This window comes from Callorhinus ursinus, unplaced genomic scaffold (assembly GCF_003265705.2).
Source record: "Callorhinus ursinus isolate GAN/ISIS: 27379988/994484 unplaced genomic scaffold, GSC_fseal_2.0 scaffold68, whole genome shotgun sequence".
Classification (NCBI taxonomy): domain Eukaryota; kingdom Metazoa; phylum Chordata; class Mammalia; order Carnivora; family Otariidae; genus Callorhinus; species Callorhinus ursinus.
The window spans coordinates 1,650,571-1,662,394 of record NW_027397130.1 but is presented as its reverse complement, the minus strand read 5'-3'; the positions used below and the strand labels follow the sequence as shown (position 1 = coordinate 1,662,394).

The following is an 11,824-nucleotide window of genomic DNA, read 5'->3' as shown; positions in this document are numbered from 1 at the left end:
GAACTACCTTGTTCCCAATCTTGGGGGGGGGAAAGCATTCAGTCCTACACCATTAAGTATGACATTAGCTCTGGGACCAGGTGAAAGAAATTGTTATATTTCTCATTTGCAAAGAGTATTTTTCATGAATGAAATGTTGGAATTTTGTCTCTTGCATTTTCTGCATAAAATGTGATTTTTCTTCATAAATGTGTTAATTTGGGGAATTATACTGACACTCAGAGGTCGAACCACCCTTACATCCCTGGATAAACTCCACTTATCGTGACATAATAACCTTTTTATATATTGTTGGATTCATTTTGCTAATATCTTGTTGAGGATAAAAAAAAAAACCCCAAAACTTATGTTCATGAAGGATACCGGTTTGGAGTTCTCTAGACCACGTGCACATGGAACATTCCCCAAGATAAACTATATATTCTGGGCCATTAAACTTCAAGAGAAGTTTCAAATCTTGAACAACAGAACTGAAGTTATAGAAAACATGTTCTGACTATATCAGAATTAAAAGCCTAATAACAGGGGGAAAAAAACACATTTAATAACCCATTAGACAAAAGGACATCTCAAGGGAAATTAGAAAATATTCTGAACTAGATAAAAATAAAACTATTATCAGGAGCACCTGGGTGGCTCAGTCCATTAATTGTCCAACTCTTGATTTCGGCTCAGGTCATGATCTTAGGGTCGTGGGACTGAGCACAGAATCTGTTTGTCCCTCTTCCTCTGCTCCTCCCCTTGTTCTATGTCTAAAATAAATAAATAAAAATCTTTAAAAAAATAATAAAACTATCAAAATTCATGGTATGCAATCAAAGCAGTGTCTGGAGAAAAACTTACAGCATTAAATTTTTTAATGTTAGAAAAATAATAAAGGTCTCAAATCAATCATCTAAGCTTCCACCTTAAAGAAACTAGAAAAAAAAAAAAAGAAAAAATGAACCCAAAACAGTAGGAAGGAAATAATAAAGAGCAAACAGCAATGAAATACAAAACATAAACACAGTAGAAAAAATAATACCAAAGGTTTTCTTTGAAAAAATTATTAACAAACTTCTAATCAGCCTAACCAAGAGTGGGAAAAAGTCATCAACATGAGCAATGAAGGATCCTACAGACAGCCGGCATCTGTGGAACAGACCAGCTCCGTGGAAGACAAATTCCTGACACTCAGGTGGGAAGAGAGAACCTGAAGAGCCCCGCACCTGCTTCAGAAACTTAATTTCATAGTTAAAACCTCACAGTTAACACCGAAGGACCAGACGGCCCCGCTGGGTTGTTCTCCTCAGCATTTTCTGACAGGACAAAGGAAGTCCTCTAAGTGTGCCCCTTAATGCTGTTGTCACTGAAACGCACGCACACACAGGAAGGAACAGCGTCAGCGTGGCTGTGGGAACGCTAGCGTTTACTTAGGACATTTAGGTGGTGTGACCGCCCCGGGCAGCCTGCAGGAAGCAGGACACCAAGGGGGCAGTGATCTGAGCTCAAACATAAAGACCCAAGCAGTGGCTCCACGTCCACAGAAAGCCTTGATTCTGCGAGGCAGGCGTGGGTCTCCAGGGGGCCCCTGAGGGCCACACTGCTGAGGCCCTGTTGCAAGCCTGCCTGCTCTACAGGGATTCAAGTCCAAACAGCTAGTCTCTGGTACAGGGGACATGGAGGGAAACTGAGGCAGGCCCGTGCCCTCCTCTCTGCAGTCACCTGGAGACACTAGCAGCTTGGCAAGAGCCATGGCCTGGGCTCAGTCTCCTGTCGCGTCCTCCACAGTGGAGCTGGGGGCCCCTCTCCATGTGCCCGTGTGCGCTCTGAGCGAGGAGTCAGGCCTCCCCTCCTGTCCCGTCCAGGCAGGCCATGCTGCACCCTCTGCCCCACAGCTCCCGCCCCCCATCCCTCTGGCCGCAGGGAGAGGGGCCTGTTTCCAGATGGGGCCACACAGATGGCGTGGTCACCCTACCCGACCAGACGGCTGCATGGCAGGAAACCCAGCAGTCCAGGCCCACAGCTGCCCATCTGAACAAGCCGCTCAGCTCCTAATTCTGCCTAGAAACCGGCACGGCTCTCCCTGCGGCCACCACACCCACAAGGGCCCGTGGCGGGGGGGGTCCATCCTCTCCTGCAGGAAAACGTTTGGGAGCTGGCCCCCGTTGGACTCCTTTGCACGGTGCAGCCTGGCTCCGTCTGGCTGGTGGACTCCTGGCGTATCGTCCAGGCTTGACGAGTGGCTGTTCGATCGGCTCGTGAGCCGCCTCCTGTCCCTTGTCCTCTGCGAGTGAGGGGAAGCAGCCGGAGGGAAAGCAGGGCCGGCTGCAGACGCCCAAAGGGAACCACTCCTGGTGGGACATGGGGGCTGTGGGCAAACAGGACAACACAAAGTCACAGGGTCCTGGGAGTGAGAGGTCGGGGGCCATGAGGACTCCACGTGTGGCCCAGGCTGGCCAAGTCATGAGTTTAAAAACGGAAAAGCTGATGGCTCTGCGCCAGGAGGCTCTCTCACTGCCACCTTCTGTGACAATGTCCAGGGGGCCTGGGGGGGCCCTTCTGTGGTAGTCCCGGCCCCCACCAGGCGGGGACAAGCCACCAGTTCCATTCCAGCAAACAAGGAGCTGCAGCTACCATTGGCTGCCGGGCTCTGCAGGCAGCTGCTAGGCCCCGGGCTAAGTTCTGGCGCTCCTTCTGGGGAGCCTGTGCCCAACGGGCTCCACTCAGATGGGGCCCCCTGCTCTCTGGAACCCGCCAGTCTGCTCTCCACCTCCCTGGCATCCCCAGGGACTGAGAGGGAAGAGCCATCCTGGGGAGGGGGGAGCACAGAGCCCTTGGGCGGGAAGAGGGTGGGACTCAGAGGCTGCAGGAAGGCTTGGCTCCCAGCGAAAGGCACGGTGTCAGTCAGCAGGTCTGACGGGCCCACGTGGGCAGCAGCGGGGCCCGGCTCAGCTGGGGGCCTCCGGGCAGGGGGCCGCTGCCGGCAGGAGGCTTCCAAGTGCCTCAGGATCTGGACGTGGAAGGAGAGGGGACTGGCTGAGGGTTCCTGTGCGCCCCTGGGGGCACAGAGACATCCCCCTCCCGAGCACCCCTGCCCAGAGCTCCTCCTCCCGTCGTCCCCCGCCTGCTTCGACACCGGCCATGCCCTCTGCACCCACACACGGCCGCGCCTGCTGTCACGTGACCGACATCTTCCCCGTCAGCAAACCTGGCTGCATGACGAGCCAGCACGGGGAGAGGTGGTTGGGCGCCACGCCAGCAACTGCCAGGGACACCGAGGGAAGAACGGGCCTTAAACCCTCTGGTCCTTCCCCACTGCTGCACGTAAGGCCTCCTCCCGCCTTCTCGTCCCCAGAAATCCCACAAAGACTGGGGCTCGTGTGTCGCTGGGTCACTAATTATTTGACAAAAGACAACCGAAAGACAAGCAACTAAGGATCTGAGTTTTCCGCGGGCACAGAAGAATGGAGAAGCCAGAGATGCCAACAGGCAGAGGAGGTGCTGGGGCCTGGCTGTGGGGGCGCTGCCCAGAGGCTCCCCAGTGAGGGTCAGGCAGCCTGCACACCATTCAGTCATCAGTGGAAAAGGGACTCTGGAAGAACGAAACCGTTTCTGCCCTCCAGGAGCCAGGAAAGGACCGGGGAGCCAAGCACGGGGTGGAGAACAGAAGGGTAAGGTAAATCCACCCGAGCAAGCAAGGAGGGCTTCCCACAGAAGGCTGCCTGTGAGCTGAGTCGAGTGGTCGGGGGAGCTGCCTGCACAGCAGAGCTACTGAGCAGTAAGGCAGGTGAACTGGCAGGTTCCAGGAACCAGGAGGAGGCCAGCGAGCCTGGAGTGCCACGGGCCGGGGGCCCCAGCTGCTGTTCTAAGGGCGCGCGCTGTCCCACGCAGCAAGGAGCAGGGGTGTGCAGGTGCACCTGGGAGAGGCTGGACGGACAGGTGTAGAGCTGCTGAGGCATCCCCTCACCCCGGCTGCTGCCCACCTTGGTGGCCTTGTTGGTCACAGGTCCGGCACTGCCTGCACTGAGCTCCTGTAGCCGCGGCCGGGTGAGGAGCAGGATGTGCTCCTGGGAGAGCAGGTCGGTGCGCCCCAGGGATGCAATGGCACCCAGGGCTCTCTGCCAGGCACACAGAAGGTCAGCAAGGTCCACCCCAGGAGGGAGACCCATCTGACCAGCTCCCCTTCTCCTGGCCCAACGGCAGCCCCAAGCTGGGGAAGCCCCGGGGCAGGCCCCCTGGAATCCTGTGCTCATTCCCCCTCCTGCCCAGGGCAGACCCCCTGTGAGGAGGCCACCAGCTACCCCCACCTGCTCCCCTGCACCTGCACGTACCGCGCCCCTCCCCCCATGGGCCGGGCCTCACCATCTGCACGCACTCGCTGGGCCCGTCCAGGTGGCGGGTCAGCAGCTCCAGCACGGCCTCACAGTTGAGCAACCCACACCTGCAGGAAAGGGCAATCAGGAGGTGGGGCACGGGCGCTGAGGCCGGGGTCCGGGAGAGAAGGGAAACTCACTCTTTGATGAAGCACTGTGCCTCCTCTCGGCTCAGAAAGGCGCGTGGCCCACGTGTCACAGTCTGGACCAGGCTCTGCTCCTGTTGGCAGTCACTCAGGGTCACGGCCTCAACCCTGTTGGGAGCATAGTGGTCAGGGCTGGAAAAAGACCCCTCCAGGTCAGGCCTCCCCCCAAGGGTGGGACCCGAAAAAGGACCAGGAGGGTGCCCTATGGTGCCCACTCACCGCTCTGCCAGGTCACTGGGTGCCTGGCTAGCCGCCGAGGCACTGTCACTGCCCGACCGACTGCCTGAGTCCGAGGCCTTGCTCGGGTCGCCGTTCTCCTGGGAGGAAGTCTGGGAGCTGGAGCTGCTGTCTGGCTCGTCCCAGCCCCCTCCAGCCTGCCCAGGCTGGGGTCTCAGGACTGTAAGAGACAGGACTGGGGCTGAGATTGAGGGGCCTCTGACCCGCCTCATACCCTCCCTCCCCAGGGCACCCGGACCAGGAAATCCAGGGAAGGGCCTGAGCTCCCACAAAACAGCAGGCACGGGGCGCCTCGGTGGCTCAGTTGGTTGAGCGACTGCCTTCGGCTCAGGTCACGATCCTGGAGTCCCGGGATCGAGTCCCGCGTCGGGCTCCCTGATGTGAGCAGGGAGTCTGCTTCTCCCTCTGACCCTCCCCGCTCTCATGCTCTCTCTCAAATAAATAAATAAAATCTTTAAAAAAAAAAACAAAACACTGGGCACAAAGTGACACGGGACGGAGCAGAGCATGCCCAGGACATGCCTGTCCTCAGGCCAGCTCATGCAGACCCAGCAGCGCCGGGCACCCAAGGCCAGGTGGGTGCGGGCCCGTGGCAGGAGGGGCAGGACCCAAGCGGGTGGCACGCAATTCTCAGGGAATCCTGACATTCTTCCTTCAAGCCGGCTGAACTCCCAGAAGCCTCTGCTACAGGCAGAGGCTCAGATCACCCTGACGCCTGTCCTGAGCGGTCCTTCCTGGCCACACACCCGGCTCTGTTATCCACTTGGGCTGCTGCCCACTTCCCCCAGTGGGATGTGTGTGCTGTGGAGGCTGGCCCTGGCCCCAGAGTCCCTGCTGTCCTGGCTGAACCAGCAGAAGCTGGGCTGGGGTCCTGGGTCTGTATCTGAGCAGGACGAGCCTTTGGGAGCCCCACCCGCTCTGGAGCTGTAACACCCGAGGTTCCGGCAAGAGATTGGCAAAGCAGCGTCTACACGCCGTGTGTAATCTTCGTATGACGAGGAAGCCACCACAGGGACCACAGTAAATGCGCGCCAAGTTGGTGGCAGGCTCTGTGGGAGCGCCACCCGGCCAAGAGAGCATCGGATGGCATGCCACCTCTGAGTCATGGCAGGACCAGCAGAGCGGGACTCCGTGACCCCATGCAGGGCACACTGCCTTCCTCCCCAGCCCCTCGACTGCTACCCCCCTGAGCCGGGAGCCAGGGGCTCTTGCGACCAAAGGAGTCTTGCCCCTCGCTCCCGACTGCCCTCTCTCCCCTGAGCAGAGGACAGGAAAGAGCCACTCACCCAGACCCTGGCAGGGGAAAGCCAGACCCCCCCCAAAGAGTCTCACCACTTCCTCGGGCACCTGGGAGGGCTCTGGAGAGCGGCTTCCCAGCAGCCTGGCCACCGTGGCTGGCTGAAGGCGTCATGGCAGGCTGGTAGGCATCACCCCGCGATAGGGACCTCTGGGTGGTGGGGCTCTCGGGCCCGGGGCGCACAGCGTTGGCCACCACCTCTGCAGCCTTCTGGATGGTGGAGAAGAAGCCCTCGCCCGCAGAGCCTGCACCAGAGGGAGAGGGAGAGGGGGAAGGTGATAGCCCTCATTGGTCCCGTACCCCATGCTCTCCCGTGTCTCCCAGGAGGAGATACTCCTCCCACTCAGGACTTGAAAGGGCGAGATCTGAGCTGTAGTTACAGAGCAGAGGCCACGTGGGGGGGATATGGATCCTCCTAGAAACTTCCCTGGGGAATTCTGCTTCAGTATATTTACAGGCCTGATGGAGCCTGGTGCTCCACAGTTTACGGCAGAGCCACACCCCTGGGTCCCCATGGCCCCGTGTGGGAGCAGGGGACCTCCTAAGGTGCTGCTTGTGCTGGAACTCACAATCCCCACGGTGGCTCATGCCCTTTCCCAAGAGTGCCCTACAGGCACCAACCACTGTCACCACCCCCCATTAGGAAGAGACAAGACCTCCAAGCCAGACATGCTTTAGGAATCGATGCTCCCCAAGTGCTGGGGAGTCTGAGAGCCATGAAGAGAATGGGTAGCACGCAGGCCACCGCAGCAGGCCTCGAGTGCACGCCCCGCACACAGAGACAGCTGCCTCCACCCTCGACCAGCACCGCGCCTGCTCAGCGTCGCCTCCGTCCCAGCCAGGCCCAGTGACCTGTGCCCTCCGGCCCTTGAAGGAGCCAGGGGCTGGGCGCCCACACGTGCAACTGAGGCTCAGCCTGACTTCTCGCTTACTGGTGAAGCAGACCCGCCCTGCCTTGCTGTCCTGCAGACCTGGGCAGAGAAAACCGCGGGCGCCGGGCACATTGGTCCGGCCAGACTGCCCTCCATGCCTCGGGAGGCCCGAGCTGCCAGGCCTTCACCCCTGCACCCAAGAGCCCCCATAGCACTCACCCATGTGGCCCCGTTCCTTGCTGTAGCCGAAGCCCTGGAGGGCGCTCTGGGGTCTGGACTGCGAGCCCATGCCTGCGGGCAAGGCCCACGTCAGCTGCAAGCATGGCCACCCATCCCCAGCCCTGCGCAGAGCAGCATGCTGGCCAGGGACGGCAGGTGGGGAGCAGGGACCCCGAGCCCTCCCCAGAGGGACGACTCAGTGCAAGGGACGGACACGGTTGCCTACCTGCTGGAGGCAGGGCCCTGGGCAGCTGGGAGGGAGGCAGAGGTGACAAGGTGTCAGAGAACAGGGCGCTCCCCAGGTCCTAGACAAGGAGAAGGGTGCTCAGGTCGTGCAGTCTGGCTGCTGTCCCCTGTGCCCACGGTTCTGAGGACCAGGTTCAGGGGATCTGGTCCTGCAGCAGGAGCAGAGCCAGGGTCCAGGATGGTGGGAGAAGAAGAAACATCCGTTGCCGTCCTGGGACTGACCTGAGTCCTAGACTCACCTGGGCAGCCGCCCGCACCTTCTGGTACAAGCTGTTCCCATGGAGAGGATCTGGGGGGCCTGAAAACACTGCGGGCAGAGCCAGAAAGACAGCACTGAGTGGGCACTGCTGACCCCCCCGGGGGTGCTGAGCTGCAGCCCATCCCAGCCCAGGCACCCCCCCCCCGGAGCCCCTAGAGCTCCGACCCCTCGCAGGTGACCCCAGCATGCCCAGGATGCGGATTAGCTTCCTAAAGCAAAGGTCTGACCTCAAATCCCCCATGTGACATCACTTCCAAGTCCAAGTCCCTACGGCGACCACCAGCCTGGGGAATCTGCCGCTCCCCAGAACACCTCTGCTCCTTGGTCCAAGCCTGGGGAGCCCCCACAGCCTGTTGTCCAGGACCCACTGCCCCAGGCTGCTTCTCAGAGCCACACCACGGTCCTGGCCCGTGAAGGCCGCACCTCTGCAGCCCCAGACTGCCCCCTCGCGCATGTGCACAGCAGCCAGGCCCGCGTTTCAACCTGCAGAGCATGACAAGGGGGCCCCTCTCCCCAACCCCACTGCTGTCTCTCTCAGCTGAGTTCCTGCCCTGGCGGCCTAGGTACCTCCCTTGACCCACTGTCCACGCGGAGGGGACACGAGCCAAGTCTCATCCGATTCAAACTCTACAGATTTCCAGGGACTTAACAATAAAACCCCCATTCTTTAACACAGCCTTCAAGCTCTGCCTCCCAAGGCGTCAGTGAGAGCAGATAAAATTTCCTTAGAATTTAACGACGCAGGGCACCTGGGTGGCTCAGTTGGTTAATCAACTGCCTTCGGCTCAGGTCATGATCCTGGAGTCCCAGGATCGAGTCCCGCATCAGGCTCCCTGCTCAGCAGGGAGTCTGCTTCTCCCTCTGACCCTCCCCCCTCTCATGTGCTTGCTCTCTCTCTCTCACTGTCTCTCAAATAAATAAATAAAATCTTTAAAAAAATAAAAAAATAAAAATAAAAATAAAAATAAAAGAATTTAACGACGCCAGGCTCTCCCCGTCTTCTCTGTCACAAACGCGCCTCACGTCCCCCCCCCCCCCCCCGGTGCCGTCCCGTCTCCACCCTGCCAGGTGGCCCAGCGTGTGCACACATCGGCCCCCGGGCCCAGCCAGGACTGACGGCCGGAAGCTGAACCACCAGTGGACAAGGGATGGCACCCGGCCCCTCCTGTGCGAGCCGAGGCAGTCCTCTGCAAGCCCTCCTGCCCCAGAGCCTCCTGCTGTCACAGCCCCACCTCCCCACGGCCGGTGGCACCGTCCCCCGGGGCCGGCGCTCAGGGCATGGCGGACTGAGACTGCTAACTGGTAGTCGCCCTGTGGCGAGAGAGATTTCGTTGCCAACAGAGGACTAGTGTCTGCCACAACCTAAGCCGCTCCACCCGTGCTCTGGGGGCGGAGGACGGAAGTGACGACCTGCATGGGCCACAGCTGACACCGCTGAAACCCACCAGCCGGCGAGAATCGACGAGTATGCCGTTTCCGTGCACAAGTTTTGGGGAGCTCGCTGGGACAAGCACAGGCCCCGAGAGACACCTGGGGCAGCGTCTGGGTTTTGTGCAGTGATGCTCTCCGGGGACCTGAGTGCCTACCCTCACTCAGCCCTGCCTTCGGTGAAGGGCCGACAGTGATTTCAGGGTATGGGGTGTTATCCTAGCACCTGGCGGGTAGGATGTGCTGCATGAGAGTCCCCTCTGAGCACCAGGTGGCCAAGAGCAACTCTCCGGTGCTCCCCTCTCAGGGACAGCTCGGTGGGCATGGTTCTTGCCTGGAGGCCAAGCCCTTCCAAAGATTCACTCAGGGCATGTAGTGGAGTCTGTGGGTGCTATGCCCCCGAGACCACCTGCAACCAGGACTCCTGCCTTACCCGAGGAGAAGGTCTCAGGCCACGTCCCCCCAAGCCCTAGGTAGGAAGAAAGATATGTGACAGCCCCCCGCCTGAGCGGGGGTGGGGGTGAGACGTGGCGTCAGAACCTGACAGGCCAGAGCCCCACCTCTCCTGATGGTCTCCTGCAGACCTTCTGAAGCAGAAGCCCACAATGCTCCCTGTCTCGGGCCCTAAGGAGCAGCCCTGGGGAGGAGACAGAGACCGTGACATGGGAGGTGGCAGACGCCTGCTGAGCACCTGTGGTGTGCCGGGTACTAAAACGGGCAGACAGGTCTGGGCTGCCAAGGCCTGGCAGGGCACATAGGCAGAAACAGGCCACTTTGCCCCGTGCGGTGGACGCAGCGATGGCCAGAAGGAGAAGGTGGGGGCTGGGGGGTGGGGTGCTGGAGACAAGACTGGAGCTGCAGGGGGCTGCCTCTGGCGGTCGGCTGAGGGACCCTGGCTGCCCTCCCCCTGTGCCTGATACCTGCAGCTTCCTGGATGAAGGCGGGGTTGCGTTTGAGGATGAGCAGGGAAGACGAGGAGCCATGACCACACAGGTGGAGCAGGATCTTCAGCACCTGGGGGACAGTCACATGGGGTGGCACAGGCCCCGAGAGCAGCCTGCACACATCCCGCTGCGTCCTCCTGCTTCGCCAGCCACTGGCCGGAGCTGGGGCCCTGACTCAGGGAAGGGTCTGCGGGGGCTGTGCAGGGACTCACCTTGAGCTTCACTCGGCCGGAGCCACTGTGCAGACGGTTCAGAAGGTACTCCAAGAGGCACTGGCTGCTGCCCAGGGACTCGTGGGAGATTTCTGGCACACACTTGGGTTAGGGAAGGAGCGAGCTGACCCCTGGCCACACTAGGGCCTGGTGGGGGAGAGAACCAGGCCTTCCTGCCACCAGACGTCTCGTGAGTCCTCCCGAAAACACCCACCCAAGGCCCTGGTTTCCAGAGCTTGGGGCTTCCAGGGCCTCCTGGGCCCCATACCGCCAGTAATGTGGCTTTTGGACCCACCCACACTTGGTCTCTAGAGTAAAGGAACTGTGGGAGGCCTCCAGACAGGACGAGCTGCTCCAGGGCCCCGCATGTGGGTGACGAGGAAGGATACTAGCGATCTCCTCAAACAAGTAGCCTGGACACGGGACATCATCATCTGCCGTTCCTTTCAGAAGAATCGGGAGCTGAAAAGGAGCGAGAGCCCTGATGAGTGAGCATTACGGGGATAAAATGGAGACACCCATTCCCACCTCGTTCTGCGTGGGGTGGGGGGAGCGTGAGCCTCGGTACAGGGGCAGGACGCAAAACCTCAGGAACACACAGGACGACAAACGCGTGGACTCTGCGAGGTGCTTACTCGGACTACGGTTTGAATCGCCGCTGCCCAGTGTCACAAGGACAGGTGCCTGGAGATCGTGTGACGCTGTGTGCGTGGGCCCTACTCACGCTATCTGTCCACAAAGGGGAGCTGCAGAGACTCGTAGGACCGTGACACCCCCAGCACGGAGTGGGAGCTCTGCGCTGACAGAACTGAGGGGACTGCTTCAGGACGGCCCAGCCCCACGAACACCTGCCCGAGAAAGCTCAAAGCCACCAGCAGAACCTGCTTCTGTCCTGGCCAACACCGACGACAGGCCCCCACCTCTGCTTCCTGGAGCCTTTACTGAAAAAGGCTCGCTATCGTGAACCCGCGTCTCCCACGCGCCAGCAGCGACTTTCTCAAGGGCCTGAAGGCCGTTCCTGGAAGCTAAGGCTTCCGAAGGACAGGACCTGTCCCCGCGCCGGCGCGGGGCTGGGATCCTGACCCACACACAGCCGCCCGGGCGCTGCCCAGCCCCACTCCTCCCTCAGTCCTCCTGGCGCAGGTGCGACCCGAGCTCAGGGCTCTCCCCCGGGCTAGGGACGTCCCGGGTGTCCGGCTGGGTCTATCTGGGACTCTCTCCGCGGCTGTGTTTTTCTGCCAGGCTGCTTTGGGCTGGGCAAAAAACCAGAAACCGGGGCCCCCAGCTGCCTTTCCAGTTCGGGTTCTGTTCCCGGGGCCGCACTGCCCGAGGAGAGTCGGATGCAGGGCTGGCGTGACCCGCCCACGCCGCGTCCGTGGGGACGGCAGGGTGGGCGAGCCTGGGAGGAGACACCGGCGGGGACCGAGCGGGCGCCCGCACTCACCCGGTGCAGGAAGCTCAGACGGTCCCGCAGCGGCGGCGTGGACGCCATGATGCCGGTCACCTCCCGGCCCCGCCTGCGGCCCGGCCCCGGACCCCCTCCAATCCCCGCGCGCGCCTGGCCCAGAGGGCCAATCGCTCGCGTGGGGCGGGTCCCGGCGCCGACGAC

The 11,824-nt window shown here is 60.6% G+C and overlaps 1 protein-coding gene across 6 annotated transcripts; it reads right to left on the bottom strand.

The window, feature by feature from the left end:
* Positions 1-1,391: 1,391 nt before the first annotated feature.
* TEPSIN (TEPSIN adaptor related protein complex 4 accessory protein) lies at positions 1,392-11,767 on the bottom strand. 6 transcript variants are annotated; one of them, XM_025859950.2, is made up of 13 exons: positions 11,660-11,767; positions 10,605-10,677; positions 10,216-10,317; positions 9,980-10,073; positions 7,612-7,679; positions 7,353-7,431; positions 7,127-7,198; positions 6,071-6,280; positions 4,721-4,898; positions 4,496-4,609; positions 4,345-4,423; positions 3,966-4,100; positions 1,392-2,992 (listed from the first exon to the last, which is right to left on the bottom strand). In XM_025859950.2, exons 2-13 carry the CDS (start codon positions 10,647-10,649, stop codon positions 2,444-2,446), a joined length of 1,725 nt encoding a protein of 574 aa, XP_025715735.1. In that variant the 5' UTR covers positions 10,650-10,677; positions 11,660-11,767; the 3' UTR covers positions 1,392-2,443. The 6 variants fall into 6 exon arrangements, with proteins under 6 accessions (XP_025715735.1, XP_025715732.1, XP_025715733.1 ...); XM_025859947.2 differs by having other exon boundaries at positions 10,216-10,307; positions 11,660-11,761; XM_025859948.2 differs by having other exon boundaries at positions 6,086-6,280; positions 10,216-10,307; positions 11,660-11,761.
* Positions 11,768-11,824: the final 57 nt, after the last annotated feature.

Coding starts and splice junctions, on each gene's coding strand:
- TEPSIN (XM_025859947.2), bottom strand. CDS start 11,707: ATGGCGTCCACGCCGCCGCTGCGGGACCGTCTGAGCTTCCTGCACCGG. Junction 4,424..4,495: donor GCACAGTGCTTCATCAAAGA/GTGAGTTTCCCT, acceptor CCTTTCCTGCAG/GTGTGGGTTGCTCAACTGTG. Junction 4,101..4,344: donor CCAGCGAGTGCGTGCAGATG/GTGAGGCCCGGC, acceptor TGTGCCTGGCAG/AGAGCCCTGGGTGCCATTGC.